Source organism: Ambystoma mexicanum, chromosome 14, assembly GCF_040938575.1.
Source record: "Ambystoma mexicanum isolate Mex_15411 chromosome 14, UKY_AmexF1_1, whole genome shotgun sequence".
NCBI classification, from domain to species: Eukaryota; Metazoa; Chordata; class Amphibia; order Caudata; family Ambystomatidae; genus Ambystoma; species Ambystoma mexicanum.
In genome coordinates, this window is record NC_090940.1 from 316,495,558 (window position 1) to 316,521,837 (window position 26,280).

A 26,280-nucleotide genomic window follows, 5' to 3' on the forward strand; every position below is an offset into this window, starting at 1 on the left:
CAATCATCAACTGCAAACTCCAATTTTACTCACATAAAGACCTTAGTCTTGGGCTGTTAGCCTATACTAGACATCTGCATATCTCAGACTGTAATGATGTTGTGTGGGGGCGTTCCACAACTTCAGATTTTCTGCGTCTTCATGGAGTAATAATGACTTTCAGCTCTTGCATTGGTGAAACAATTACAGGATGATCCTCCTGTGATTGCTTTTAGCGTTTTGCCCAATTAGACTAATCAAATCAATTGGATTGACTGAAACTTTCAACACCCAAAATGAACTGCATTCTGTTCTTTGCAGAACAGGGTGGAACAGGGGATTCCAGACACTTGGGCTAGGATGGGCCGTGTTCTACACCATACTATGCTGGGAAAGGCCGCCTCTTGTTAACAATGTGTGGCTGCTTCTTGCTATCGAAGGATGCTTCTAATTTCTTGACTCTAGAGGGTAGGAACCCATCCTGCAGCTCTTCACATCCACCCCATTTCACATCCTAACTGAAGTTAAGGTTGAATGTGGTTTGCATTTGGAAATAAACGATGTTGAAACAATTTTTAGTAGCTAAACAGTTTGGAGACTGATTATAGGATCACCAGCCAAAGTAACCTCTTGCCTCGATGCCATGTGTGAGCTCTAGCAACGGAAACAGTCCAAGCCTGAAACTGAATGCTCTTTCCTGCTTCTGCCTTACAGTCAGCCCGTGCTGTGAAAGTCCTGAAGGAATGTATCCGCTTGAAGCCCGATGATCCAACCATTCCGCTGCTCGCTGCCAAGCTATGCATGGGATCTCTGCACTGGGTAAGGCCACGTTGATGCTGGGGGATTCTGCCAGGGCTGCAGCATGAGCTGGCGTTTTCATTATTGTACTTGCCAAGCAGTTAGGGATTACTGCTGTTCAGCACAGCTGTAGCCTAGCTAAGCAGAGCTTTAATAATACTAAAAGGTACATATGTAAAGTGTTTGTTTTAATACATATTATTTGAGTGCACAGTTGGTATAAGTGAAAACCCTAAGGGAACCCTTACGAATGTTGTGTGTTAACACTATCACTTTTAAATATAGTGTCCCTTTTTACTCTGGAACCTTGAGGAAAACGACCAGCAAGGGGGTGTGTGGGGGGGGCGGAAGAAATTACGTCTATGGGGGGGGGGGGGAATCACGTCTTTGGGGAGAGAGAGAAAGAGAGAGAAAGAGAAAAAAAAGCAAGCGGCTGGTGTAGGGAACTTTGACATGTATAATAGAGGTGTAGACAGGGTAAGGTCTGAGGGGCAAGGCCCACCCACAATCTGTAAATGCCCACTCAGCAGCACTGTGTGGGCATTTACAGATATTTTTGTTAGTGCAGTGGGCCCAACTACATTAGCTTCAGGCCCCATTTGCTAGACAATTCTGGCTAAGCCTCTGGTATAAATAGGAAGAAATGAGATCAAGGAGATTGTAATGGTTGACGGTGCAGAAGACAGAACTTACGTACCAAGTGCCCTGTCACCACCAACATCCATTATTTGCCAAAGGTCTTCACGGGCTGGCAGTAGGACCTTTTCTGGGAGCAAAGGGGACTATGGGCTAGGAGTACAGGAGTTCCCACAGTGAATAACGTGTACTAAATAGCACATGATCAAGGTTTCCTCTGTAACCAGCAGGGGCGTTGCTAGGGGGGGGGGGGCTAAGGGGGCTATAGCCCCTGATCCTTTAGTTGTAGCCCCGGATAGAATCTCAGGAGCTACAGCCAAAAGACTAGCAAGCCCCCAGTCCCAACAGTTCCGACATCAGCTTAGCCCCCGGTCTTTTCCAGACCTAGCAACTCCCCTGGTAACCAGTGGTTTCAAACTCCATAATTCACTCAGATGGAATTATCCATATGAAAAAAGTCCTACTTTTACCCAATAAACTGTCCCACACAAGCATTTTGCGTTTTTTGGTTCGCCCATGGGCCTATTGCCCCATAGGCCAGTCCGACCCTGGTAAAGCTATGGGGCCTGCTGCAAAAATGTCCACCTAGACTGTTTCTGAATTAGCTGTTTGTTCGGCTGCAGTAGTTGGAAGAAAAATAAAAGAATACCTGACTGGGTACATTCAAATGTGAGGGAAATAAATAATAAACCCACTTCAAGGCATTACTTACCTTTCTTCTGCTTTACTTAGTTATAACTTTTTTTTCTTTTCCAGATGGACGAGGCCGAGAGATTTGCCAAAATGGTGGTTGAGCTGGGTGATAGGACATCTGAGTTTAAAGCGAAAGGCTACCTGGCATTAGGACTGACGTATAGTTTGCAAGCCACAGACGGTAAGATTGTAATTTTAAGACAGTTGTCTCAAGCAGATGTTCATCGTGACCCTCACGGTCTCGGTTATTGTGCTCGCCTAGTATGTTGTTTACCCCACTCCTTTTCCAGAGTCCCTGCAGCCTGAGCTAGTAAAAATAAGAGCAAGTAAAAAACAGCCCAACATGTAGGATCTGTGGACTTTTCGGGTTGCAATATAAAATTAAAGCAGGATGGACTCAGCAATGTATCCTTCGGTTATCGTGGAAAGGCTTGATGGCTTGCCATACAATGCTTGTGTGTTGGGGCTACTGGTAATTTGTTTCTTATGGCAAGCGATGGCCACCTACTCCAAACGAGACTTGTGGCAATGCAACTCCCTAGTTATGCTTGTCTGCATAACCCTGAAAGAAAAGTAAGACGGGCAGAAACACACACAATCAAGAAATGGCGAGTTCCAAAACGATATATATTCAAAACTCATTGTGGAGATCGCCTGCGTTCATCCCAAATCCTGCATCCATCCTGTCCTCTCATCTCTGCGTATGTGAGGTTTTTCCTGGGACGTGAACATGATATCTGATAGCCTATTGCACAGCAGAATTAAATCAAACTTGTTGCTGGGGATTTGCTGTATGTTACCTCTTTTCTTGACACAACCACCGTTATTTTTAATGATGTTCGCAGGTCTGGAGCAATGCACCACAACTGCCCATTTGTGCTTTAATTTTCATATTTTTGAATCGACCCCCGTCCCCCTATCTATGCCCTGAAGACTGGGGTGTAGATGCTGCATCTCGTGCTTGAAGACCTTTTCTTGCCTAAATCTTCACTTCTATTGTCTGGTATGTCAGGGGCTGGCCTGTCTTGCTCAGATGCTGAGAAGATCATTTCCACTAACGTCCGCCAAGGCAGTTTGCATCTTTCTTTGAGGTGTAGCTGGGAAGATCTATTTCGCGGATCGATGAGAGAGTCCTCTTGATCTATACTTTGCAATCTGACATATGTTACCAGAGCCTGCTCTGTGTAGTCTGCTGGGCCTAATTCCCGTGCAAATAGGATGAACAAGACTCTGGCTTGCTCTGAAGTGTAACGTTTAGGGTTTAATACTGGCCACCTGGCCAAGGTGTCACACTACAGCAATCAATGCATGATTGGGGTTCTTACCCAGATGTTCATTGAATGGCCTCTTGGGCCCTATAAATATACCCTCTCCTCCATCAGTATGTAAGAAACCCCTGAGGGCGTCCAGACCAAATGAGGAATTGGCAGTTCAGCACCTATGTCTAATAGCCTGCATGCGTGCATAGATGATTCCCTTAGAGAGGTGCATTGTTTCCTGTGCTCACACATCTTTTTATGTGCAAATATTGAGGTAATGGCGGAGTACAGGAACAAACATTAAGACCACAGGATTTACAAGAACGTGATAAAACAATCTGGCACATGGAATCTCTCTCCTAGTCCACACAACCTAGAACAAGCAGTAGGAGCAATTCCTAGCATGGATTTTGGATGCCAAGCAACTGGCTTTTGACATGCTGGAGGGTCACATGGGTATAGATGCTAGTGGCATATTTCCATGCATATCTGAACTCTGCCTGTCACAAACTCTGGGGACCAAGCAGTATGCACAGACCAGGTTGTGGTTTCTGGACCACCTTAAATAAATGGGGATCATCCCAAATCAAACAAATATCAGACCGTTCTTCTCACATAGGGGCTTAGCTCAATAATGCCCATCACCCCACTTCAGACCTGCAGCACTCGGGAAGTGCCCCTCAATGTCCAGTCGGGTTACACCAGGCAATCTAGATCGGTAGTGTCTGACAGTTCCTTTCATTTCTTGTCAGTCTGCTTGTGTCAGTCTTAGTGATCTCTCAGCACCCTTTAGCTGTACCTCTAGTTGTGGGCTCACTGGAGTCCTGACCTCTGCAACTAACCAGGTCCCAGATGTTCTATAGCAATTGTCCCATCAGTTGTGGATGGCTTAGGGGTCAGCAGGGAGCGACATGAGGACCGGACATTAACCCCAGTGGTTCTTGTAACTCTTGTAGGTCACCCTAATTACCTTTGACCAACTTAGCCTACTGGAACCTTCCTATCCATGCTGACTATGTCCTCCGATCTTTCCTTGCACCCCTCCACTGCCTCCTCCCAGCATCTGCCCGTCGTGTGCACAGGGTCTCTCACCAAGTCAGCGCTTCTTCTCTTTTATCTCTGTCCACTGAGCTGACCTCTCTACTTCTCCAATCGCCAGTGTTCCTTCCCCCCTTGTTAGTCCCTCGATGGCCTGGTTGCTCGCCGAGAATGTGACCTCAGTGTCCGTCTCACTACACTAGCACCTTGAACTCCTCCTGAGATATATCTTCTGCCCCCTCCTCCTGGTTATGTCCTCTAACGGTTCTTCCTACCTCCTTCACATTATCAACTTAGACTGTTCTCCTTACCTCCTTTTCCTAACTACATCGTTGGGCTGTGTAAAGGCATCATGAAGTAAGACACAGACAACAGACTTAAAGTTCAAACTAAAGGTATTTATTAACTTTAATGTCAGGATAGCTGGAGGCCTAACTTGCTCTATGCTAAGGTGGGATTTCCCTACCTGAACAAAACTAAGGAAAGTTTGAGTCAAAGAGTTCAACTTAAAAGTCTATTTGTGTCCAAAATCTATCCTTGCCTTCACAACTAAAGCTAACCAATGTGTAGGAATGTCAGTTAACTTAAGCTTCTTTCAGCTCGCAGCTTTCTTTCAGCTCCCATTCCCAAGCTTAAGAAAGTTCCATGAAAAAGTCTCAACAGTCCCTTTCTCCAGTTCAAGGTGATAGTTAAAAAAAAAAAAAAAAAAAACAATCCCTGGGGCTCCCTTCCCAAAGTTTCAACTAACACAGCCCCCCGCCCAGAAAAGGGGCCTTGAGACTCTGTTCTCAAGACAAGTGTGCTCTCCTAAATCCAAGGTTCCCTTCCCCAAGACTTCAACTTCGGCACGTACACTTGCTACATTCTTTTCAAAAAGTCTGAACAAAACACCACGTCAACCTAACCATCTTTCTGGCGTACCTCGCCAGTTTATTTGCAGTGGTTTCATTGGGCTGCTTCATGTTGTCCTTTCACCATTTAGGGCTCTCTGGTCTTGGCGCAGTTGTTGGACCACACAGTCCACCCATCAAAGGTCGTTCAACCAGGATCCCTGTGTTCCTTAGCCCACAGAATTCAGTGTTCAACGTGCACTTATGAAACACTTGTGTACGAGCGCAAGAGAAATATGTTGCTTAATTTTAAGTCTCCATTTAGTTCGGTATTCAGTATGTATCTATTTGTTTCAACGTTAGTTTCCATTTAGTTGGGTATTTAATACGCATTTATTTGCTCACTTTCATGGACATTTCACCTGCAATCCTATAGGAGTGTCCTGGTGCTTGAACGCCATTCCGACTCTCACCGGTCTCCTGTCCCTCTTCCCGGTGGTTCCAGCGACTTCCTCTCGGCTTCCTAAGCCGGGAAATCCACAGCCGCGAGCCTCGCTTGCCTGCTGTTTGTGTCCTTCCACACACTGGCAGCTCCAATGCTTCTCCCTGGATGTGAGGAGCCTGCTCTCTGCTCCGTGCTCCGCAGCAGCTCCTGTTGTCTGAGTTATGGAGGCTCCCAGACCTGTGGGAAATACACAGCCCACTCATATCGGGTCCCACAAGTCCTCTGGCATCACTGCCGGCGTCCTGCCTCTTTCTCCGGTCCCACCACGGCTGCCTCCTCACAAGGGTCTCCTGCTGGTCTCCCTGTTGCCTCTTTCTCTGCTGGGCTGGTCTCCCTTTATACACCTGCAGCCCCTAGACATACTGCAGGTGTGGATGCTTGATTAACCCTGTCTGGCCTAATTACTTGAACATGCCTGACCCTTAGAGCTCCCTGCAGGCATCTTCCTTGCCCCAATACCAAAGTGGTGGAAGTGTGTGGTGTTCACTACTCTTAGTTGCCTCTTCTTCGTCTCAGTATTGTGAAGTGTTATATGTGGGGAAATGAGGGGAACTGGCTTATAACAACCAATATAGGTCGGGAAGGGACAGGTTGGTCGTCAATAGGGAAAGGGGATACCATGTCTCGCCCAAGGGCACTCCACTCCCAATCCTCAAGGACCCTCCACTCATGTGATCCTCCCTCGTTTCTCCACCCCCAAGGTCCGGATCGACTAGCAATGGCCTTTCCCTGGCCACCTGCGCAGAGGATCCAAGTGGAATAGGAGTGAGAATACCCTTAGGTTTCTCACAGCTGTACTTGCCACCACCTCTTCTGCTGCTTCACCTCCTCCAACTCTTTCACAACAGTCTCTTCCTTAGATGTTACCTCCACCCGATGTTACCATCTCCTCCAAATTTTCTTCAATTTCCTGTTCTCCGCAGCTCCTTCTCGTCTGATGTCTCTTAATCCTCCTCTATCCTGCTCCTACCTACCCTGCTTCCTCTACCTCTCCAGCTATCACCTTTTCCACCATTATCCAACCGTTACCAAATGTGAGCCACCTGCTCCTACAAAGCACACTGACCAGCAGGACTTGTATAATTTGGATGCTCCTGCTTCTGGGTAGGACCATGGGTAAGGGTCTGTACATGTACCCTGAGACTAAGGAAGGCCTGTGATTGGATGTCGGTTCTTTTGGCACCTGGGACCATTTGAGGGCTAAGGGGCTGTACTGAGTCTAGAAGTAGGCTGCCCACCATTTAGAATTCTGTTCTTCCCTTTCTGACTCTCTGTGGGGCTGCATGCGATGAGCTGGGGCTATGTGCAGGTCTAGTGTCTGAATCTGTGCCTGAAAATGCATTGGGAAAGCCGGAAAACTCTTCATTTTGACTTTATCAAATATGAAGTGAAAAATAATTTTTATATTACCAGACTGTGCTTCTCTCAGGGAAAAATGTACCTGTTTATTCCCTTCTTGCATCACCTGAATGGTACTTGGAGAGTCGTGAGTTTTAAGCACTATAACTGCAACTCCGGTGTTTAGCACGGCACTCTGAGACCGTTGATGTCACGTGGGAGGCTGTAAATATTTCTAAACATATGCTACTGTTGTCAGTTCACTGGAAATGCTTGTTCATTTTGGGGAACACCCCTATTCCCCTATCGTAGTCGCATGCTTCCTCATAGAGAGATGCACACTCTGACAGTGGTGGATGCTTGGGTTGTCCTTGCTCCTTGAAAGTGCTACGGCACTGAAAGGGGTCTTGGGTGGCGTGGGCACCTTGTCTGAGTGGGAGTTGATGTGAAGGGCCAGAACTGCCATCTTTTGGCCGAGAGTGGGATTCGGGAGGCGAGGGGGGAGGCTGTATGCTGTGGGTGATTTCTACGTGCCTGTTCCCCGACATATGTCATCTGCCAAGGGAAGTTGACCATGAGATCCACCCCAGGGCCCATAATCCACTACCTCGGGGGTGCACCTGCCCCCCTGAATCACTCTTCTTGGGGTCCCAGAATTAGGCTAGGGACTCTGCCACAGTACCAAACTTGTGTTGGAGGCTAAGGAAAATGGTAGGAGCCTACCCTACCACAGTGTAGTTGGCTCCAGCAGCACTCTTCCAGTGAGCTCTTGGTCACATGCATACTTGAAGTTCCATTAGTCGGGGCCCATACGACAGAAACTTAGTTGTTTTTGACAATCGTTCAGGATGAAGAAACACAACCACAAACAGAACTGATAGGTATTGTGTCTTCCTTCAAGATGAAAATGCAATGGGGGAATAAATACTTTTTAGTTTAATTCAAGGAGCCCGTTTTAGGTTCTGGGCACACATGTTTTGATTACGACCGATTCCTTTTTAATCGGGTGGAGGGAAAAGAAACATGATTTGATACTCCGCATTCTTGAAAAGCAATTTTGTAAATGTATGTATTGTTAGTGAACTGACTATGCATGTGTAACTTATATTAGCAATGCTTTGATTCTATTTTCCTCTTTTGTGATGCTCTCTCCTTCTCTGATATGGCAGCTAGGCATTCTGTGGACCTAGTTATGTAAAAGCATGTTTTATAGTGCTCTTACTGTTTTCATCTACAGATGGGCACGTTAGGCTAGCCAGTGCTATGATTATATGAACCTTAATTACCCACAAGCAATCACTGAATTCAGTACATGGCATGGAGAGAAACCGTGTTCGTGAACAACGAGTTTCAAAATAGCAACTAAAATAAGGTGAATGGTAATGAAAAGAAGAACATACAAATACACTTGTGTCCCCTGAACACCACTGTACTGTAAAACAGTCAATCACTAGGGTAATATAAATAGTATAAACAAAAGTTCAAGGCGATATGTAGTGAAAAAATAGAGTTTAATATACAAAGTTACAAAGATCAAAATAAATTTGGCTCAACGCGTTTTGGGCTTAACCCTTCGTTCGCGAGCAACATATACAACATTCTTCTCCAGATTCTTAGTGTAGAAATCTACAAAATGAATAAACAAAAGTAATAGGACATTTAGTTTTCAGATCTTTTGGTAACCACATAACATTCTGCTGTCATATCCCATAATGTGTAGCTATCATTCACCTGGTTGGCTTGTATCAATAGCGAGTAAAAGGGGCGCAAGGATGTCCACCTGGTCTCCAGTAGATCAATTCTTCACAAAATCTTCAATTTCACACCTAGCCATTAAAATGAATACAGCGTTATTCTAGTAACTAAGCTCAATCAAGTATACCAAAGGAACCTACTCTAATGTTCTGATCATTCAGATCTGTGTGATTTTTCTGCGGGTGCATGACCCGCGACGGAAATGTTTGCATGCAAAAGGGCAGTTTCTTTTTTTTTCGGGTCAGCTGTAAAGTATGGTGATGGGGGGTGTTGCGGGGAACACCCCTGCAGCCCCCGTAGCCTTTATTTATGCTTTTTTTCTGACCCCACCAAAACATACATACCACAAAAGGTTCAAACTTTTAGTAATTAGAACTTTTGGTGGTATGCTTTTTAGGTCTTTTGGTGGGGTTCGTTAATTTTGATTTAGTAATTTTGTCGTAAACCGATTATTCAAGTACCCAGGAGAGCGTGCAAGGCATTACCTCTTCAGTCAAGGGTGACCAACAGAAAATCTGCAATGTCAGCACCATAGGGCACTATTCAGATTTTCAATGAACAATTTGTTTCTTCATAGATCTGCTCGCCACATATTTCTTTTTTTTTTTAAATGTTTATTTTAATCAACGCAGGAAACAAGTACTGTTATGCATTGCTGTAGCATTCCGGTCACATTCAATCCCTTTACCCCCTGACCCCCCTTTCTCCGTCCCCCTCCTCAAATGCCTGTCCGCGTCACCATCCTGGAGGTTGGGGCTCCCTCCCCTCCTTTTCATGTTTCGCCCCCTCATTGGGCGTGCTCCCGCTGCACAGAATCCGCTTGGCCTGCTGGGGCTTGTATGTGAGAGCTGGGAATCTTTGGTCGTAGTCAAGGAATGGGCCGCAAATGTTTTGAAAGCGGTGGGGAGTCCCCGCCCTAGCCGCCGTCACCTTCTCTGCGATAAGGATATCCCACATTTTGGTCCACCAGAGGGGCAGGAGAGGACCCTCTCTGGCTTTCCAGGAACGGGCAATCGCTATTCTCCCTGCTAGGAGGCATTGAGATAGAAGCTTGGCTTTGGCCCCCAGCCTAGAGTATATTCCAGGGACTGGAACACCCAGCAAAATGGGTTCAGTCTCCAGGGGGAGCGTCGTTTGAGTAATATCTTCAATGATGATCAAACATTGTCTCCAGAATTGTTGGGCTTGTGGGCATGTCCACCACATGTGGATGAAGGACCCTGTGTGTGCACATTGTCTCCAACATGCCGGGTCCAGAGAGCTGTTCATGTGGTGGAGCCTCAGCGGGGAGTAGTACCAACGCAGCAATAGTTTAGAAGCACATTCCCTGTTAGTAATGCAGGCTGAGGGGGAGTGTGCCCTGGACCATATGTCCACCCAGGTCTGGTCCTCTATGGGATGGCCTAGGTCTGCCTCCCACTGCGCCATGGCGCGAGTTTTAGAAGTGAGGAAGTCCCCCTGGAAGCGTTTATATTGGGCTGAAATCTTACCTCGGGCCGGGAGATCCACCAGAGTTAATTCCAGCGCTGTGGGAGGGCGGACTGCTGCGAGACGAGTTAGCGGGTGGGAGCACCAATGGCGAAGTTGAAAGTAGGAAAACCTATCAGTCTCGCGAAGTTGAAAGGCTTCCTTGCATTGGATGAACGTGTGTGGTCCCCCCCTCGAACAGCTGGCCCAATGATTCCAAGCCCCCCGCAATCCAGTTCTTAATGTTCCGGGGGTTCATACCAGGTGAGAAAGTCGGGTTATAGAATACCGGTGATTAGGGGCTCAGTCCTCACCGGACCTTTTTTTCCTTAGTGCTCTGTCCCATGTGTCTATGGTGTGCCTGGTGGCGAGCAGAAGTTTCTCCGTCTGCTGCATAGGTGGTGGAATATGCGGGAGAAAGCGTAGGGGGAGAGAGAGGCGGGATTGTTCAAGTTCCACCCATCTAGGGCGGTCAGAAGCTATCCGCCAGGCTTGGGTGTTCGCCAATTGTGCTGCCAGCTGGTATCCTTGTAGGTCGGGTACTCCCAGGCCGCCCAGCCTGGCATTCCCCAGCATTGTTCCCAGGGGGATTCTGGGTTTTTTCCCCCTCCAAATAAACTGTAGCATATTCCTTTGGAGGTCCAGGAGAGCTGGGGGTGGGATAGGCACTGGGAGTGAGGATATAGGAATCTGGGGAGAAGGTTCATTTTACAGGCAGTGATGTGGACCATCAATGAGATTTCCTGTAATTTCCATTGGTTCCGGTCATCCGTAAGTTTCTTAAAAAGAGGGGGGGAAGTTTGCGCGGTAGACGTCCTTTGGAATTGCTGGGATTTGGACCCCTAGGTAGGGGATCGCTGTGGTTTTCCATTGAATAGGGCAAAGCGGGGCCAGGGTTGCCTTTTCCAACAGGGTCAGGCCTATCCCGAGAGCTGCAGATTTGTTAAAGGTAATGGAGAAGCCAGTGACCCCTCCGTAGTCCTTTATTTCAGCCAGGGCGTGTTTCAGTGAGAGGCAGGGTTGTGAGATAGTAAGTAGGACGTCGTCCGCGTATAGCGCCACTTTGTGTTGGGAGGACCCGACCTGGAGTCCCCTGATGGATTCATTTAGTCTAATTCTTTGGGCAAAGAGTTCCATAACCAAGGCAAATAGAAGTGGTGATAGCGGGCATCCCTGTCTGGTTCCGCTGGTCAGGGGGATTGGGGCGGAGAAGGTGCCATTAATTCTCAGGAGTGTCTTGGGTGACCTATAAATTGCTAGGACCATGGCATGGAACTCCGGTCCGAAGCCAAAGGCCTCCAGGTTGAGGTTCATAAAGGTCCAGTCCACCTTTATCGAACGCTTTGGTAGCGTCAAGGGCTAGCAGTGCCAAGCCTTGGGAGTTCCGGGTGGCCAGGTCTACCAGATCCAGTGCTCTTCGTATATTATCACTTGTTGCTCTGTTTCTGATGAATCCGGTTTGGTCTGGGTGTATTATGTCGGGCAGGATGCGGTAGAGGCGTGTCGCCATTACTTCGAGTAGATATTGGCATCGATGTTCAGCAATGCAATAGGTCTGTAGGAGGCTGGGTTTGTTGGGTCCCCACCAGGTTTGGGCAAAAGAACCGTGATGATTCCTGCATGGAGGGGGTTATAGTGCCTGTGCTCCGAAAGGAGTTGAAGAGATTCACCAGTGGTAGTAATAGCTGATGTCTGAAGATTTTGTAAAATTTAGTGGAGTATCCGTCTGGCCCGGGGGCTCTGGATTTAAGGGATTTTGTAGCCTCTTCTACCTCTTCTGCAGAAATTGGCGCGCCCAAGGTGTCCCGAGCTGAGGGCTTCAGCTGAGGGAGGGTGGCCTTCTGCAGATATTCTGTCTGTTCCTGCAGGTTTCGTGGCTGTGCAGACATCACTTGTACAAGGTGGTTGGTTGCTAGCCGTAGCTTCTCCGGCTCAGAGTACTGGGTTGTGCCCTTGGGGTCCCGCAATCCGACAATGGTGTTATTCTTCTTGATTTTAGCGAGTTTTGCTACCATTAATTTGTTTGCTTTATTGTTCTTAACGTAATAAAATTGTTTGGCCTTCGCTAGTAATTGTGCTGTATGTTTGGCATAGTGCGCCTCGATTTTCTTCCGTGCCGTCCGGAGCGCTCGTTGTATTCTGGCGGACCACGCCTTTTCCTTATGCACCGCTTCCGCTTCCCGAAGATCTTCCTCAAGGGCCAAGCGTTTGTCTCCTGCTCCTGTGGTATGCCTCTCCATGAGCTATCAATTCCCCCCGGATGTCCGCCTTCATAGCGTCCCAGGTATTGGCCGGGGAGGTGTCTTCATTGGGGTTCTCCTGGAAGAAGTTTGAGATTGATGTTGCTATGGCGTCCCTTATTGGCATTTCGTTCAGCATTGGGTACAATGCCCATTTGCGGCGGGCTGCGGGGGGGGGGGTGGATCACAGTGCGGATCTCCAGGGTCACCGGAGCGTTGTCGGACAGTATTCTAGATCCGATGGACACCTCATCGGTGAAGGCGAGTAACTGTGGCGACGTCAGGAGGAGGTCAATTTTCGAGAAGGTTCTGTGGATGTAGGAATAGAAGGTGAAGTCCATTTCCGAGGGGTGCAACACCCGCCATGAGTCAACCACCACCAGGGTCCTGAATAATCGTAACAGGCCGAGGGGCAGGGCGAAGTCTCCGGAGGAGGCCGGGTGTGACTTGTCTTTGGCAGGGTCTGGCACTCAATTGAAATCTCCTCCCATCACAGTCTGGACTTCTATAAAGGGAACCAGGGCGGTGTTCAAGGCGTCATAGAATGCAACTTGTCCCATATTCGGGGCGTACACCGAAATAAAGGTGTAAAGCTGGTCCAGCAGGAGACACTTCACCGCCACAAATCTTCCCTCCGAGCAGAGTTTAGTTTCCAGGATGTGGGGGTTCAGTCCCTTCTTAAAGAGGATAGCTGTGTCCCCTTTCTTGTTGCCACCTGAGGCAATAAATTGCTTTGGGAATTGTGAGCGTAGGTGCCCGAAGTCTGGCTTTCCTGGAGCAGGGCCACTGTTGCTTCCTCGTTCTGGAGCTTCTGTAAGATAGATTTCCATTTGGGGGGAGGGGGAGTTCAGCCCCCTGACATTGAGGGAGATGACTCTCAAGGTGCCATGTTCCCGGGCAGGAGGGGGGGGGCCTCTGGTGGGTTCAGGTGAGAGACATGGGTCGGGTTGGAGTCAGCCATTGCTCTGATGGATTGGATTGGTTGCTATCCTGCTCTTGGGTTTTTAGTCCCTGCCCCCAATGGGGAGGCCGGGTGTTAACTAGCCGGGGAGCCAGGTTTGTAGGGCCAACCTCACCCCAGGCCAACTGGGCCAGGTAACAAGGGTCAGCCAAGCCAACATGGCTGGAACTTGTGGCCAGGCTATAACTGGCCTTCCAAGGATTTGTAGGTGTAACATACCTCGTAAGTGTGCAGGAGCCGTGGGGGGGGGGCAGCCTGCTGCCGTGGACGTAAGATGGTTCTTCTGTGGTGATTCAGCGGTCACTTTCTCCTTCTGTTTCTTGGGACCCTTGTCCATGTATTCCGCTTTTCTTTTGGCAGGGGCACAAGATCCCACCTGTGGCAGTGTCGGCGGCCCCTGGTGAGGCTGTCCCGGGTGAGAGTGGACTCATTATTTGTGCGGCATCCTCCAGGTGGCTGATTCCTCGTAGGGTTCCTTTATAGGTGAATTGTAACGCTGTTGGGAAGAGCCATCTGTAGCGGACCTGTTGGGCCTGTAGGAAGAGAGCCAGCGGTCGGAGAGCTCTTCTTTTTTGCAGTGTGAGGAGGGAAAGGTCTTGATAGATTTGGAGTGGGGAGCCCTGAAAGGTTATTCCGTCCCTGGAGCGGGAGATCGATGAAATGGCCTCTTTGGTGGTAATGAAGTGCCCTCTGGTGATAACATCGGGAAGAGAGTCTGATTCCACTCCGTGGCGTGGGCGTAGCCTGTGGGTGCGGTCTAATAGGAGTTGGGCCTTGTCCAAGTCTGGGAGTAGGCCCTGGAAGAGATCCCCAACGTATTCCGTTAAATTTTGATCCGGGGCCGAGGCAGGAATGCCTCGAATTCGTAGGTTGTTGCTCCGGGCTCAATTTTCAAGGTCCTCCAGTTTGAATTCCAGGATTTCACATCTGTCCTGTAGGGTCCTGATAGTGTTGAATTCCGTCTATAGCTGTGGTATGATCTTGAGCCTTGTCCTCAACCTCCCCCAACCTTTGTTCTGCCTCTGTTACTCTCTGGTCTGTATGCTCTAGTTTCGTTGAGAGCTCGGTCATGCAGGACCTAAATTCAGCTTTGATGTCGGCCATAAAGGCAAATAGGTCGCTTCTGGTTGCAAGGGTCTCTTTGCCTTCCTGGACTGCCTGTGGTATGGAGGTGTCATGATGCCTACCCCCGGGCATCAAGACCAAGGCCATCAGCTCCGGGAGCAGGCATCCAGACATTTATTTAAACCTCAGCAGCCCCGGCTAGGGGCTGTCTATGGCGCCAGGCTCATAGACTTTACTTACCTGATGCAGACCATGCTGCAAAAGAGCCCAAGCCTACATGAGGCCTGGATGGGACTATTTTGTTACAGCGACTATTTTGTTACAGTTACTATTTTTTTACTCGGGCGTGGCTCTAGGGAACTTCTTACCTGGAACTACTTTGGAGGCTATTTAAACCATGCCCGAACAGCAGCACACGCTTTGCATTATTCTGTATCTAGCAGCGTGACGCTCACCGTGCCTGCAGCCAGCATCCGGTCTTCTGCCACGCCTGCCTCGAATCCGGAGCTCCTAGAATAAAAAGGCAGAAAAGGACAAGGTTAGAAAACAAACTTTATTTGATTCCTTACCTGATTCCGGACCGAGCACATCACTGCGCCTGAAAAGGACATTATTCCAGCACGCGCCACATCACCAGCAGCAGCGCTGTGTTATACTCACCAGTCCACAGCATCTTTTGACTCGGCGCTGCCTCCATCATTTTCTTCGTTAAAACCCAGCACCTGGAAGGAACAACAAAAGAAAACACAAGGTGAGCCGTGAGAACCGACAAAGACAATCTCTTTTGCCACCATAGTCTTACCTGATTTATCACCGGAGGCATTACTCTTTAATTCGCTGCATCTTCTTATGCCGCACCTATAAAAGGAGAGAAAACAATAAGTTAAATTCATGCAACTTTTACTGGACAGTGTTTGATAACAGACTTTTACCTGAACTCCATTGGCTGCCTCCAGGCAATATTCTCTTGGAGCCAGCTGCGATCTAACAAGGGAATGGAACAAGAGTGAACATCGGACATATTGAGCTCTTTGAACTTTATAAACATTGGAGCCAATATTCTTCCGGAACTCCTCCAGTACCTTCAAACCAGTGAAGTAACTGGTATCTACGTGCCCCTGCATGTCATGCAGGATGGAGAGATCATCATTTTAAAAACATAAGGAGAATACTTCTACAGATCCAGCAGGCAAGATTAGGCGGGCCAGTCCAGACTATCATCTCTGCACTACGCATCACGTTGGTGGAGACCGCAGCTGTCCGGGTCCGATCGACGCCCCTGTGGGAACCAGGTGAGCGTAACAGGAGGTGGGAGGGTCTTGTTTCTTCCCCCTGTCTGCCGCCAGCAGCATAGTGGCAATATCTGTATTCTTCACGGGTTTAGGTTGCTTAGACATGGTGTTCCTACTCCTGGGTAGGGGAACAGGGAGTCGCTGGGTGGGCCAGGGCGCCCCAGGAGTGATCTCGGGTTTCATGAGCTGGAGTGAAGTGTGAGCAGGAGAGGAGCCCACCCGTCGTCTTAAGGGCAAAGGAGAGGTGCCCCATATACTGTGGGCTGTAGTGTATCCTGCTTGTAGACGCTGGGATTCCAGAGGTTTGTATTTGGGTCCCGGAGGCAAAGGAGGTGGGGGGTAGCGAGATCCCCTCTTTCAGGGTTGTAAGGTGACCCGGAATGTCCACAGCGGGGGGAGAGGGGCACTGTCGCCGAGTGGGCCGGGGCGCCCCTGGGTTGATGTTGGGTGCCTCAGGGGGCTTGATGAGGTTGTAAAGCCCAGAGTAGATCGGCACCTCAGCGCCCTCCAGCCAGGACAGGGTGCTCCTGCGGGGATGCTTATATGTTGTGTTACAGGCCCCGGGGGGGCCCCCACTCACCCGCACCAGGGCTCTTGAAGGTTGTGTTCCTCTCCCAAGGGCGATGAAGGCGATGGGAAAGGGCTATCCCTGTCCAGTGTCAGAGGGTCAATCGATGGCACCTCGACGCAGGGGGGCGATGAGTGCTGAGTGGGCCGGGGCTTCCCAGGAATAGATGGGAAGTGCGTAGGACCCAGAAGGGTCAGTTTTGCAGGGGGGGGCTGTCGGCCTTCCACTAAGCTTGGGATGTTCGTCCCACAGGAGTCCAGGGTGCAGACGGGCCCGGGCCTCAGGCAGGGAGGCAGGGAGATCCCAAGTGGGGCTTTCGCTAGGCTCTCAGTGTTCGCTGGTCCTCACTAGCTGTCATCTCCATTCTTCACTGGGCTTTCATTGGAGCTTGGAGCATGGAGCTACATGCTCCCCACCGCCACAGGAGAGGTGCGTGACGGAGTGACGAGCTGGGCCGTGCTGGATGGAGTCCAGACCCAAAGCCCATGAGCCGCCGCCAACCAGTGCTGGTCCATGGATTGAGGTGGGCCGGCCCCGCGTATGGATCCGGCCTCCCCTGTGCGAGGGTCCGGAGCCACAGAGCCCCGGGGCAGAGGTCCGGAGGATGTCAGGCGGGGCAGGCTGTGGGCAGGCAGGCAAGTGGGGAGCCGGGCATCAAACCCTTAGGGTGTGTCGTGCTGGGCCGCCGCGCTCAGTTGTTGAGTCGCTCACCATGCAGCGGGCGGGGGCAGCGCCTCCACGAGTCCCGTGTCCGCTGTCCGGGGGCACCAGAGCCACTCTAGTTTTGCGACGGGGAGTGCTCCGTGGTGTTGCTGGGTCCTGGGGTCACCGGCCCTCACTCGTCCTCCGCGTCCTCTCTGCTGCTCCTCTCCCCGCCAAGGCGCCCATCCGCCATCTTGGAGTCACCGATGCGGGCGGGCCATTGTTTCCCTCACCAGTTCGGGGGCTCAGGAGGAGCGGCAGTAACATATTTTAGCACTAGCTGTGCTTGGAGCGTTCCTGGTTCAGCAGCCAAGATATACAACGTTTTAAGATACAGGGACCACCTGATTTCTTGCACGGCAGCGGGCTCCCCAAGGAGGCCCTTAAAAGAGCGACCACATCGATGGCGCTCTTGGCCATGCCCCTGCTCGCCACATATTTCTAAATAAATAGGCCAAAACAACCAATGTAAGTCAACCCAATGACATACAGACTAATTGTTGCAAGTATTTCTCCAACGTGGATCTTAGGGATCTCACAAACTCTCACTATTCAGTTAATATATAGACCGCCTGTTCCTCTTGGTACCTTCGAGGAGGATCTGCACAACGTACTCATGAACAACGTCAGACCGTCCTCACAATTACTCCTATTAGGGGACTTTATCATAGGTTTCAATGACCAAATGGACAAAAATGCCTCCGACATAGTCAACATAATCAGTTCACTAGGACTCACTCAAAAAAGTTAATAAACCAACCCATCTAAAAGGTAGAATACTGGATTGGATATTGGACTACAACTGCTCAGTCACTATTTCATCTATCATGCCTCTTTCATGGTCAGACCATTCATTGGTGTCCTTCTACCTATCCACCACAAAACCTACTCCACTAGCTCCACCATTAGTGCCACCCTGCCTCACCAGAAATAAAAAAAAAAGTATCACAGCTGAGAAAGTAATCCCTGCTATGCTCCCTACTCTGAACGCATTGTCTGAAAATCTTGATCCCTGCATCCTAGTGCATGAATATAATAAGATTATGCTCACTACACTCGACAAAATCACCCCCCTCAAAATAAGAGCTAGTAAACTAATTGCCCATTTAAACAAATGGTTTATGCCACAATTTAAAGACCTTCTCATCTTGAAGAGAAAGAGTGAAACTAATGGAGACTTTGCCCCACTAATGAGAACAAAGTTAAATTAACCTCACTCTCTTTGCATTATAAGAAAGAAATGTTTTGGGGCGAAACGTGACTCCTATGATGAACGCATTGCCAAATCTAACTCTAGTATGAAAGAACTCTTCTCCATTCTAAAAGAACTAGAGTCCCCAATAGCTATACCTTATACCTTTACGAAAGACAAATCTTGGTGTACAAACATCCAACAGGCGCTAGCTAACAAAATCAACATGCTCCAAAATAAAATACCTTTGCATAGTGTATCACTAACGGCACATAATAATCTTTTCCACTTTTCCAAAATGTCGATTTTGGACGTTGAGCAAATAATCCTGTCACTGAAACCTTCTAATTGCAAAGGTGACACTTGCCCAGCACAACTAATAAAAGATGCTGCCAGGGAATTAGCTCCTTTCATTACTAAACTGATCAACGCCTCCTTTGCTAGAGGCTCCATCCCTGCTAACCTTAAACAACCTTGGGTACTCCCTCTACTCAAGAAGCAAACATTAGATCCTCTCATCCCCAGTAATTACCGCCCCATTACTGCGGTGCCATGTTTACTAAAAAATGCTGGACAAAGCAGCATATATTCAAATTCAAAAACACCTTGAATTGCATAAACTGCTAGGTAATAGACAATCTGGCTTCCGCCCATTACACGGAACAGAAACAGCTCTAATTGACTTAAAATCCCAAATAGATGAGCTGAGAGACAAAGGAAGGACAGTACTTCTGCTCTTACTCGATCTCTCAGCCGCGTTTGACCTGGTTGGCCACAAGGTCCTCTGCAGACACCTTGGCTCTGCTGCCCATTACTCCCCGACGTGATATGTCTATGGGAAGGATCGGAGGAAGCACTACAAGAGTTCTTCGCATGGCTCAATACATGCAGCACTGACATTCAATTCACGTTCGAATACAGCAATTCATCTATTCATTTCCTGGACCTGACAATTGAACACAATCAAGGCAAGCTAGTGTGCACCACTTTTTTCGCAAACCCACAGACCGCAATACCTTACTGCATTTTGAGAGTGATCAGCCTCAGCACATCAAAGAGAATCTACCATACGGGCAATTTTTGAGAATTCGTAGGATTTGCACCTCTCTAGACGACTTTTATCATGACGCTAGCCTTCTAAGCGACAGACTGCGAGAAAGAGGCTACCCCAGAAAATTGGTGGCGAGATCCTTGAAAAGAGCTCGATTCACATGTGACTCGCTCCTTACCCCGAAAACACCAGCTGTAGGAGAAGACCAAATTACATGCGTAATTTCCCATGGCCAACATGCCTTTCAAATTAAAAAAATCATTCACAAGTATTGGCCCATAGTCAGACTATGTCTACCGGACCAAGAAAAACCCAGATTTGCATTCAAGAGGGCCAGAAATCTCAGAGAACACTTGGTACATTCAATGTACATAAGAAATCCACTCAGGGTAGCCTCTGGAATCTTCGACCCCTCAAAGGACACTACCCCTGCGGAGCATGCTCACTATGCCAGTTTACCACCAAATTGCAACAATTCCAGGTCGGAGGAAGAACTTGGACCCTGAATGATGTTTCAAACTGCAAAACCAACCAAGTGGTATACTGCATTGAGTGCCCATGCCACTTGAGCTATGTTGGGCAGACCATGCGCAATGTTGGCATACGGATATCTGAACATCAATCACGAATCCGGTGCAAAAACCAGACATCTCCTCTAGTACAACATTACATAGAGAACAAACATAGCACTCACGACATTAAGTGGTGGGTCATTGAACGGGTCTGCAGTGGTCCAAACATCCGAGGTCGACTTTTAGACTTGAATGTAGGTGGATACACAGAATGGACTCAGTTTACCATGACCTCAACGAACAACAACCTTTTCCGCACAGATGACCGAGTAGTGCAGTCATTCTTCTACCTGTGCATGCCACAGAGACTAAGGACAATTAGAGGTTCATGCACAAACCATGCATGACCACAGGAGAGATCTCAGGCAAATACACTTCTCACCATGACAAGTAAGATCACCACACAGGGAGCCCTCAAACACACAACATGCCACCCAGACTAATGAGCAGTCGAGGTTCGTGCACGGACAGTGCATGACTATTGGAGAGCTCTCTGGCAGTCGACTTTACACCAAGACTAGCACTATACACACTTTTCTCTCCAATCCATCAATTGGACACCCCTTCGAATCCCAACAGACCAGTACCCTGATGGTCAGGTGGCAAATGTATTCTCTTTCTTTTTCGAGGGGCCTGTGACTTACCCACTTTCGACACACTGGAATGGATTATTCCTTCTACCCGCCAGAAATGAGGGACAACCAGTGTGAGTGTGGAGGGGCGCATGCACGCAAGCAACCTCGCCGCAGGCATGACTGGCCCGCTCACTCCAGGCCCAGGGTCTCCACACTATGGACGGAGTTTGGGTCCGTACTAATACAACCTATTATGGCCCGATGTTTTCAGGACCATGATTGGAGGATGCACAGCACACCCCCTGGAGGCCTGTCAGGCTCCGGCACATGCATACTGTACGCGAAATAGAGGATTGCGCAATTTTAGGGCATCAAGCCAGGCACGCTTTTTAACTCGCCTCCACTTCGAGCCCAACATGAATATACATGTGGTGCAGCCGCACTTGTTTGAAAGTACTCGGCCTGCCCAGCTCCGGCAACAGATTCTGTTTCCGAATACCATACGTCACAGCCAATCGGGAGACAGAATTTCCAGTATCCTGGTTGGCGGGGCGTCGCGCACACCCTCCAACTCCTTCGGTTTCGATTCACTTCAGCAGCAGCTCGGAAGCACCGCTGATGCACGCCGCACGGCTCTGAACATCAGGCTTTCCACTCGGATCACACATTGTTCTGTTAGGGAGCCAGGACCACAGACGGGCCACATGGAACAGAGCTGTGCCCTCTGTAGGGCAGGACAAAAGACCAAATAAAACCCTCCCAGGCAAAGCAAGGCCTTACATGTACATATATAGTCTCCACTATCATGTATTTCCAGCGGAGTGTCAATATACAGTGAGCAGAAGGATGCCACACAGCCCTCTCTCACGGCACTTCTACTGTGTTTCTCTCCCCCCTTACAGGACACACTTGATGCTGTGTTCACCTTGGAACACGGACACGAGTCGAGTCCCGCTCTGACCTTCAAGACCAGAGGACCACATGGGTCTCCAGGGACGTACCTCCAGCCTTAAGGTATCCCGCCGACAGATTTTTTTATTGAATTCATACTGGTAACACAACCAGTCTACCCCTGCTCCTCACCCTAAATGGCCTCCAGGTCCACCCTCTGCAGTCCATTTCTGCACTAAGCATGAAGCTTTGGTTTTCTTTTATGCATGCCCTCCTACTACAGAGATCCTAGCACGCATTCAAAACAATGCAACTTTTTCTTGCTTCTCCACAGAGACAAACCACTCAGTCCCAGAGCAGGAACTGCACACTCCAGCAGGGCGAAGCACGTCTGTCCCCCTTTACAAACTGGTGAACAGCCCTGTAAGCTGCAGAGTCCCGACCGGGGAGCCTGCCCATTCAAGAGAGTCGCCACAAGGTTTCTGTGGTGAGACATTTATTCAATACGCTCACTATAGTTTATCAGAGGTAGTAGTTATGATATCTTCTACCCTGTGTTTATACCAGCCCCTTCTTTTTGAACAATTGTCTAATGGTTAATTAACTCTCCTGACGTATAAATAATTCTTTCGAATGGATTGTGTCCTCCCACGTATTCCTCATCTTAGATATATCCTTACCTTCAGCTTTGCTGCTTCGGAAAAAAATGTCTCTCTCCACCAGAGGGCGCTCCACTTGAGGTGACGGCGTCGATGTCCCTTGGCGGCATCCGTCGAGTGTCGACTTCATCCGTAGTATAAATGCCTCGAGCGCACCCGTTGGCCTCAGTTCCGTTTTTCTGTTAGCTTCGCTTCGGATCGAAATAAAACGGCGCTTCAGTCTTAAGCGATTATGTCTTCTTCCTCGAACCCATCTACTCCGAAAACAGGGTTTAAGAAGTGTCTAAGGTGCAGCAGCAAAATGTCGCTGACCGACCCTCACCGTAACTGCCTCTGGTGTCTCGGGTCCGAACATCGGATCGATGACTGCGGTTCGTGCCAATCCATGACCCACAAGGCCTTGAAAGAAAGACGGGGTAAACTGGCGGTGGGGGAGGAATCCTCAAAGTTTTCTTCAAGAGGGAAGAAAGACTCGGCTGAGTCTTCGGCAAAACACCATAAAAAATCAAGATCGAGGAGTAGATCAAGGAAGTCCTCTTCTTCTTCGTCCAAAAAGGCAAAAAAGAGATGACACCAATCTCCCTCTTCTTCTTCTTCCTTGACTTCGGAGGAAGTTATTACTTGTCCAACAAAACACGACTCCCCTAAAAAGTGGGAAGCATTTAGAGAGTCCATGATGAAAATGTTTGAGAACGCGGCCCAGACCCCCTCAAAAATGTCTGTGGAAGGTCATGCCTCTAGTCACAAAAGTGACAGAGGAAGGTCTAAAACTAAGAAGTCCGACAAGAAATTGTCGAGGGTGTCTTCTAGGGACTCTTCCCAGAGACCTAAAAAGACAGACTCTACAAAAAAGACTTTCGACGTCGATACGTCATTAAAGACTTCAACGAAAACATCTTTGAAGCCTCTGTCGAAGGCTGTCGAGTATAAAGGGTCGACGACCCAACAGAAAAAAGTCACGTCGAATATTTTATCGACGACCTCGAATATTTCTTCGACGCCATTTGTAGTGCCTTCGAAAACATCGAAGAATACCTCAACAACATTGAAGGTAACGGCCACGACTTCGACGCCATCAACGCTTCTGTCGATGTCGACACCAGGGTTGAAACATATTCCTGAAAAAATATATCACCCTGAAAACAGACATGATTTTTTCCATACTATGTCATCTGTATATTGTTATTGTTATTTTGCATTTATATAGCGCCTTATATACCGTTGGTATGGTCTGAAGGCGCTGGTAGGTTGAACGCCCTTGGGATCCGAAGTTCGAGTTAGTAGAGAGAGAGCAGAGAGAGTCCAATGGTGCGTGTGCGCACCAGGTATGTGTGCAGCTGGTGCGGAGTTCGTGTGGTAGCTGCTTCTTAGCGGTAGGTGTGGTGGTTGAGAGATCAGATGTATGTGTTCGCTCTGACGGGATTTATCCCGACCGAGAGTGGTTGCGTTAGGCCTGAGGAGAAACGCCTAGCTGGGGGTGTGGAGCCAGCAGTGTTTACTTGGAGTGATGGGGGGAGAGCGGGAGATGTTGATATGAGAACAGTTATACCGAATGGTGTCATAGTATCCCTGTGTTCTATTTGAGTGGTGGTGTAAAGAAGAGAGTAAGCGTGGGGTGTGGTATGATATATGCTCGTTCAAATGTTCCCTGCATTCCAAAACATATTATGTATGTCACGCAATTCTATGCAAACAGGTTCAGGCGGAAACCTGTGCAGTTCCCTCTGGGACCACTGCAAAAGATTTAGGACTACAGGTCTTTGGCAGTAAACCCACTTGGTAGCAGTCTGTACCACACAGATTCACTTGGTAGCTGTGGCTGAGCAGTCAGACTTCCCTCAAGAAGAGTTAGGCAGTATGTGGAGTATACAAAATAGGGCAATCTACACAGTAGAACAAGTAAACACGGAACAAGGCTTCGGTGTAAAGATATAAAGGTATTTATTTATAACAACACATCTATGGAAAACACTCTGGCACTAATACGGCAAACAACTTCAATCACAATTACTAATACGAAGAAAAAGATCAATCATTCTAACAATAGTTCGACCAGTCTAGGTTCACCGGCATCACTTATTTGCAGACAGAGGTGTATGCTTTAACCTAGATGGCACTCTAGCATTCGTTAGGATGGGAGAGAAAAATAAGGCAGTTTATGAAATCAACTCGGTACCAATACTTTACGGACAAATGCAAGGCAAGTAAGGCAGGGTCTACTGCAGATCACAAAGTTCAGAGGCCAGGCCCACTCGGAGAGAGGCAAGGCAATATGTCCCAAAAAGTGTCTCAGTGGAAATGCGCTTCGAGTCTTTATCGCAAATTGTTAGGGAAAGATTGGACCAGTTCAGAACAGCAAGTTAAAGAAAGCTTGGAGGCGACCCAATGGAAAAGCGAGGATTAAGACACCTCACTCTATCCGACAGAAAGGGAAGCCAGGTGGACACGGTACCTTGTTTGTGGAGAGACAGCTCCGGCGGGGGCAGTTGTTCCTGGTGGTGGATGCACGTCGGGTCTTTGCCAAGAGTAGAGATGATCTTGTCGTCGAAGAAAAGTGAAGTCCGGTCCACCACCAGGGAAGAGACCAGCCGCAGAGTGCTCCGTCACAAGGCACCACCTTTTGGTCGCGGTACAGGGGTGGTAATGGAGAAATGTCATCAGAATATGAAGAACAAGATGAACCTGAGGTTACATCAGCAGGGGTAAAATATGGGACAAGAGATGTTCCAGAGGAATTAATAAATCCTCAATCGAAAATGCAGGATTTGTATGAATGTTTACAGTCTGCAAGTGGAATAGACACATCTCCTGAATATGAATTTGAGAGACCAGATCCAGCAGAACATGCTGATCTGGGTTACAGAAAACTCATGAATAGAGTAACAGAGTTTATGGGGTGGGGTAATAATGCACCTGTATACCAGGATGATGACATGACAGATATTTTGTCAGGAGGTCCTCAACCAGACCCCATACTTCCTTTTCATATTGCCCTGCAAAGGAGAGTAAATGCTGCTTGGGAAAGACCGGAATCTAGTCCAGCAGTAAATAAAAAATGGGGCAAAATACAAAGCTTGTAACTCTGACCCAGAGTATTTGAGTAAACATCCTTCTCCTGAGAGTCTGGTAGTTCAGGCAGCCACATCAACAAAAAATGCTGCATACCCCACTATACCCCCAGATAGGGATGACAAGAAAATAGATACTTGGTCGAAAAAGATCTTTACATCAGGGAGCATGGCTCTGAAGTCTACCAATGTATCTTGAACATTGGCTAGATTTAATTATACTCTGTGGGACTGCATGTCAGCGGCAGCTCAACACATCCCGGAAGGAGAGGAACGTGATGGTTTCCTATCCATAATTAAGGATGGTAAGGAGGCTTCGGGAGAATGCCTTCAAGCAGGTTTGGACACTGCTGACAGTATCAGCAGGTCCATGGCGTCTAGCGCAGTGCTACGCAGATTTGTGTGGTTAAGGAAGTCAGGTTTCGCACCAGATGTTCAATCTAGACTCCTTAACATGCCATTTGATGGCTCGAGGTTGTTTGGCAGCAAGGCGGATGAATGTTTGGAGAAGCTGCAGACCTCCAAGGCAGCGGCAAAGTCACTTAGTGCCGCTATACGACAACCTCAGCAACGCCCCTACATGGGCTCATCTTCCTGGAGGGGTCGTCCCTTTCGTTTTTACTACTCATTTGGGAGAGGAAGGGGACAGGCCAATCAAAAGGGGCAAATAAAATTTCCTCGGGGGCGAGGAAGAGGCGCTAGATCTGCCCCAGCAGCAGCATCTGTCCCTTCAGCCGCTGCTGGAGCTGCCACAAACCCACTCTGAGGTTTTGACTCACAAGACCCCAGTGGGAGGCAGGATCTCACAGCATCTGAAATAACGGTGGGGCATTACTTCAGATGTTTGGGCACTGGAAACAGTATCCCAAGGTTACTGCCTTCCTTTTCTAAAGAAACCTCAGAATCACCCACCGGAATACAACTCTACCAAAAATCCAGACCCGCTCCTGTTGCATGAAGTTTTAACCCTGCTACAGAAAGGTGCAATAGAACATATACCTGTAGCGAAGAGGAACAAGGGTTGGTATTCCCCATATTTCCTCATTCCAAAGAAGGACGGAGGACTGAGACCCATCTTGGACTTGAGAAACTTGAACAAGTTCCTCAGCAAGGACAAGTTCAAGATGGTCACTCTTTCTCAGATCC

General features: G+C 48.5%; 1 protein-coding gene across 2 annotated transcripts in view; it reads left to right on the top strand.

Annotated features, from left to right (window-relative positions):
* The window catches only part of TTC7B (tetratricopeptide repeat domain 7B), a 2,178,739-nt gene that overhangs the window by 1,048,924 nt on the left and 1,103,535 nt on the right, over nucleotides 1-26,280 (top strand). For both annotated transcript variants that reach the window (XM_069637452.1, XM_069637451.1), the window contains exons 11-12: nucleotides 694-798; nucleotides 2,170-2,287. In XM_069637452.1, the coding sequence (XP_069493553.1) occupies nucleotides 694-798; nucleotides 2,170-2,287 (223 nt within the window). The remainder of the gene's footprint in view (nucleotides 1-693; nucleotides 799-2,169; nucleotides 2,288-26,280) is intronic.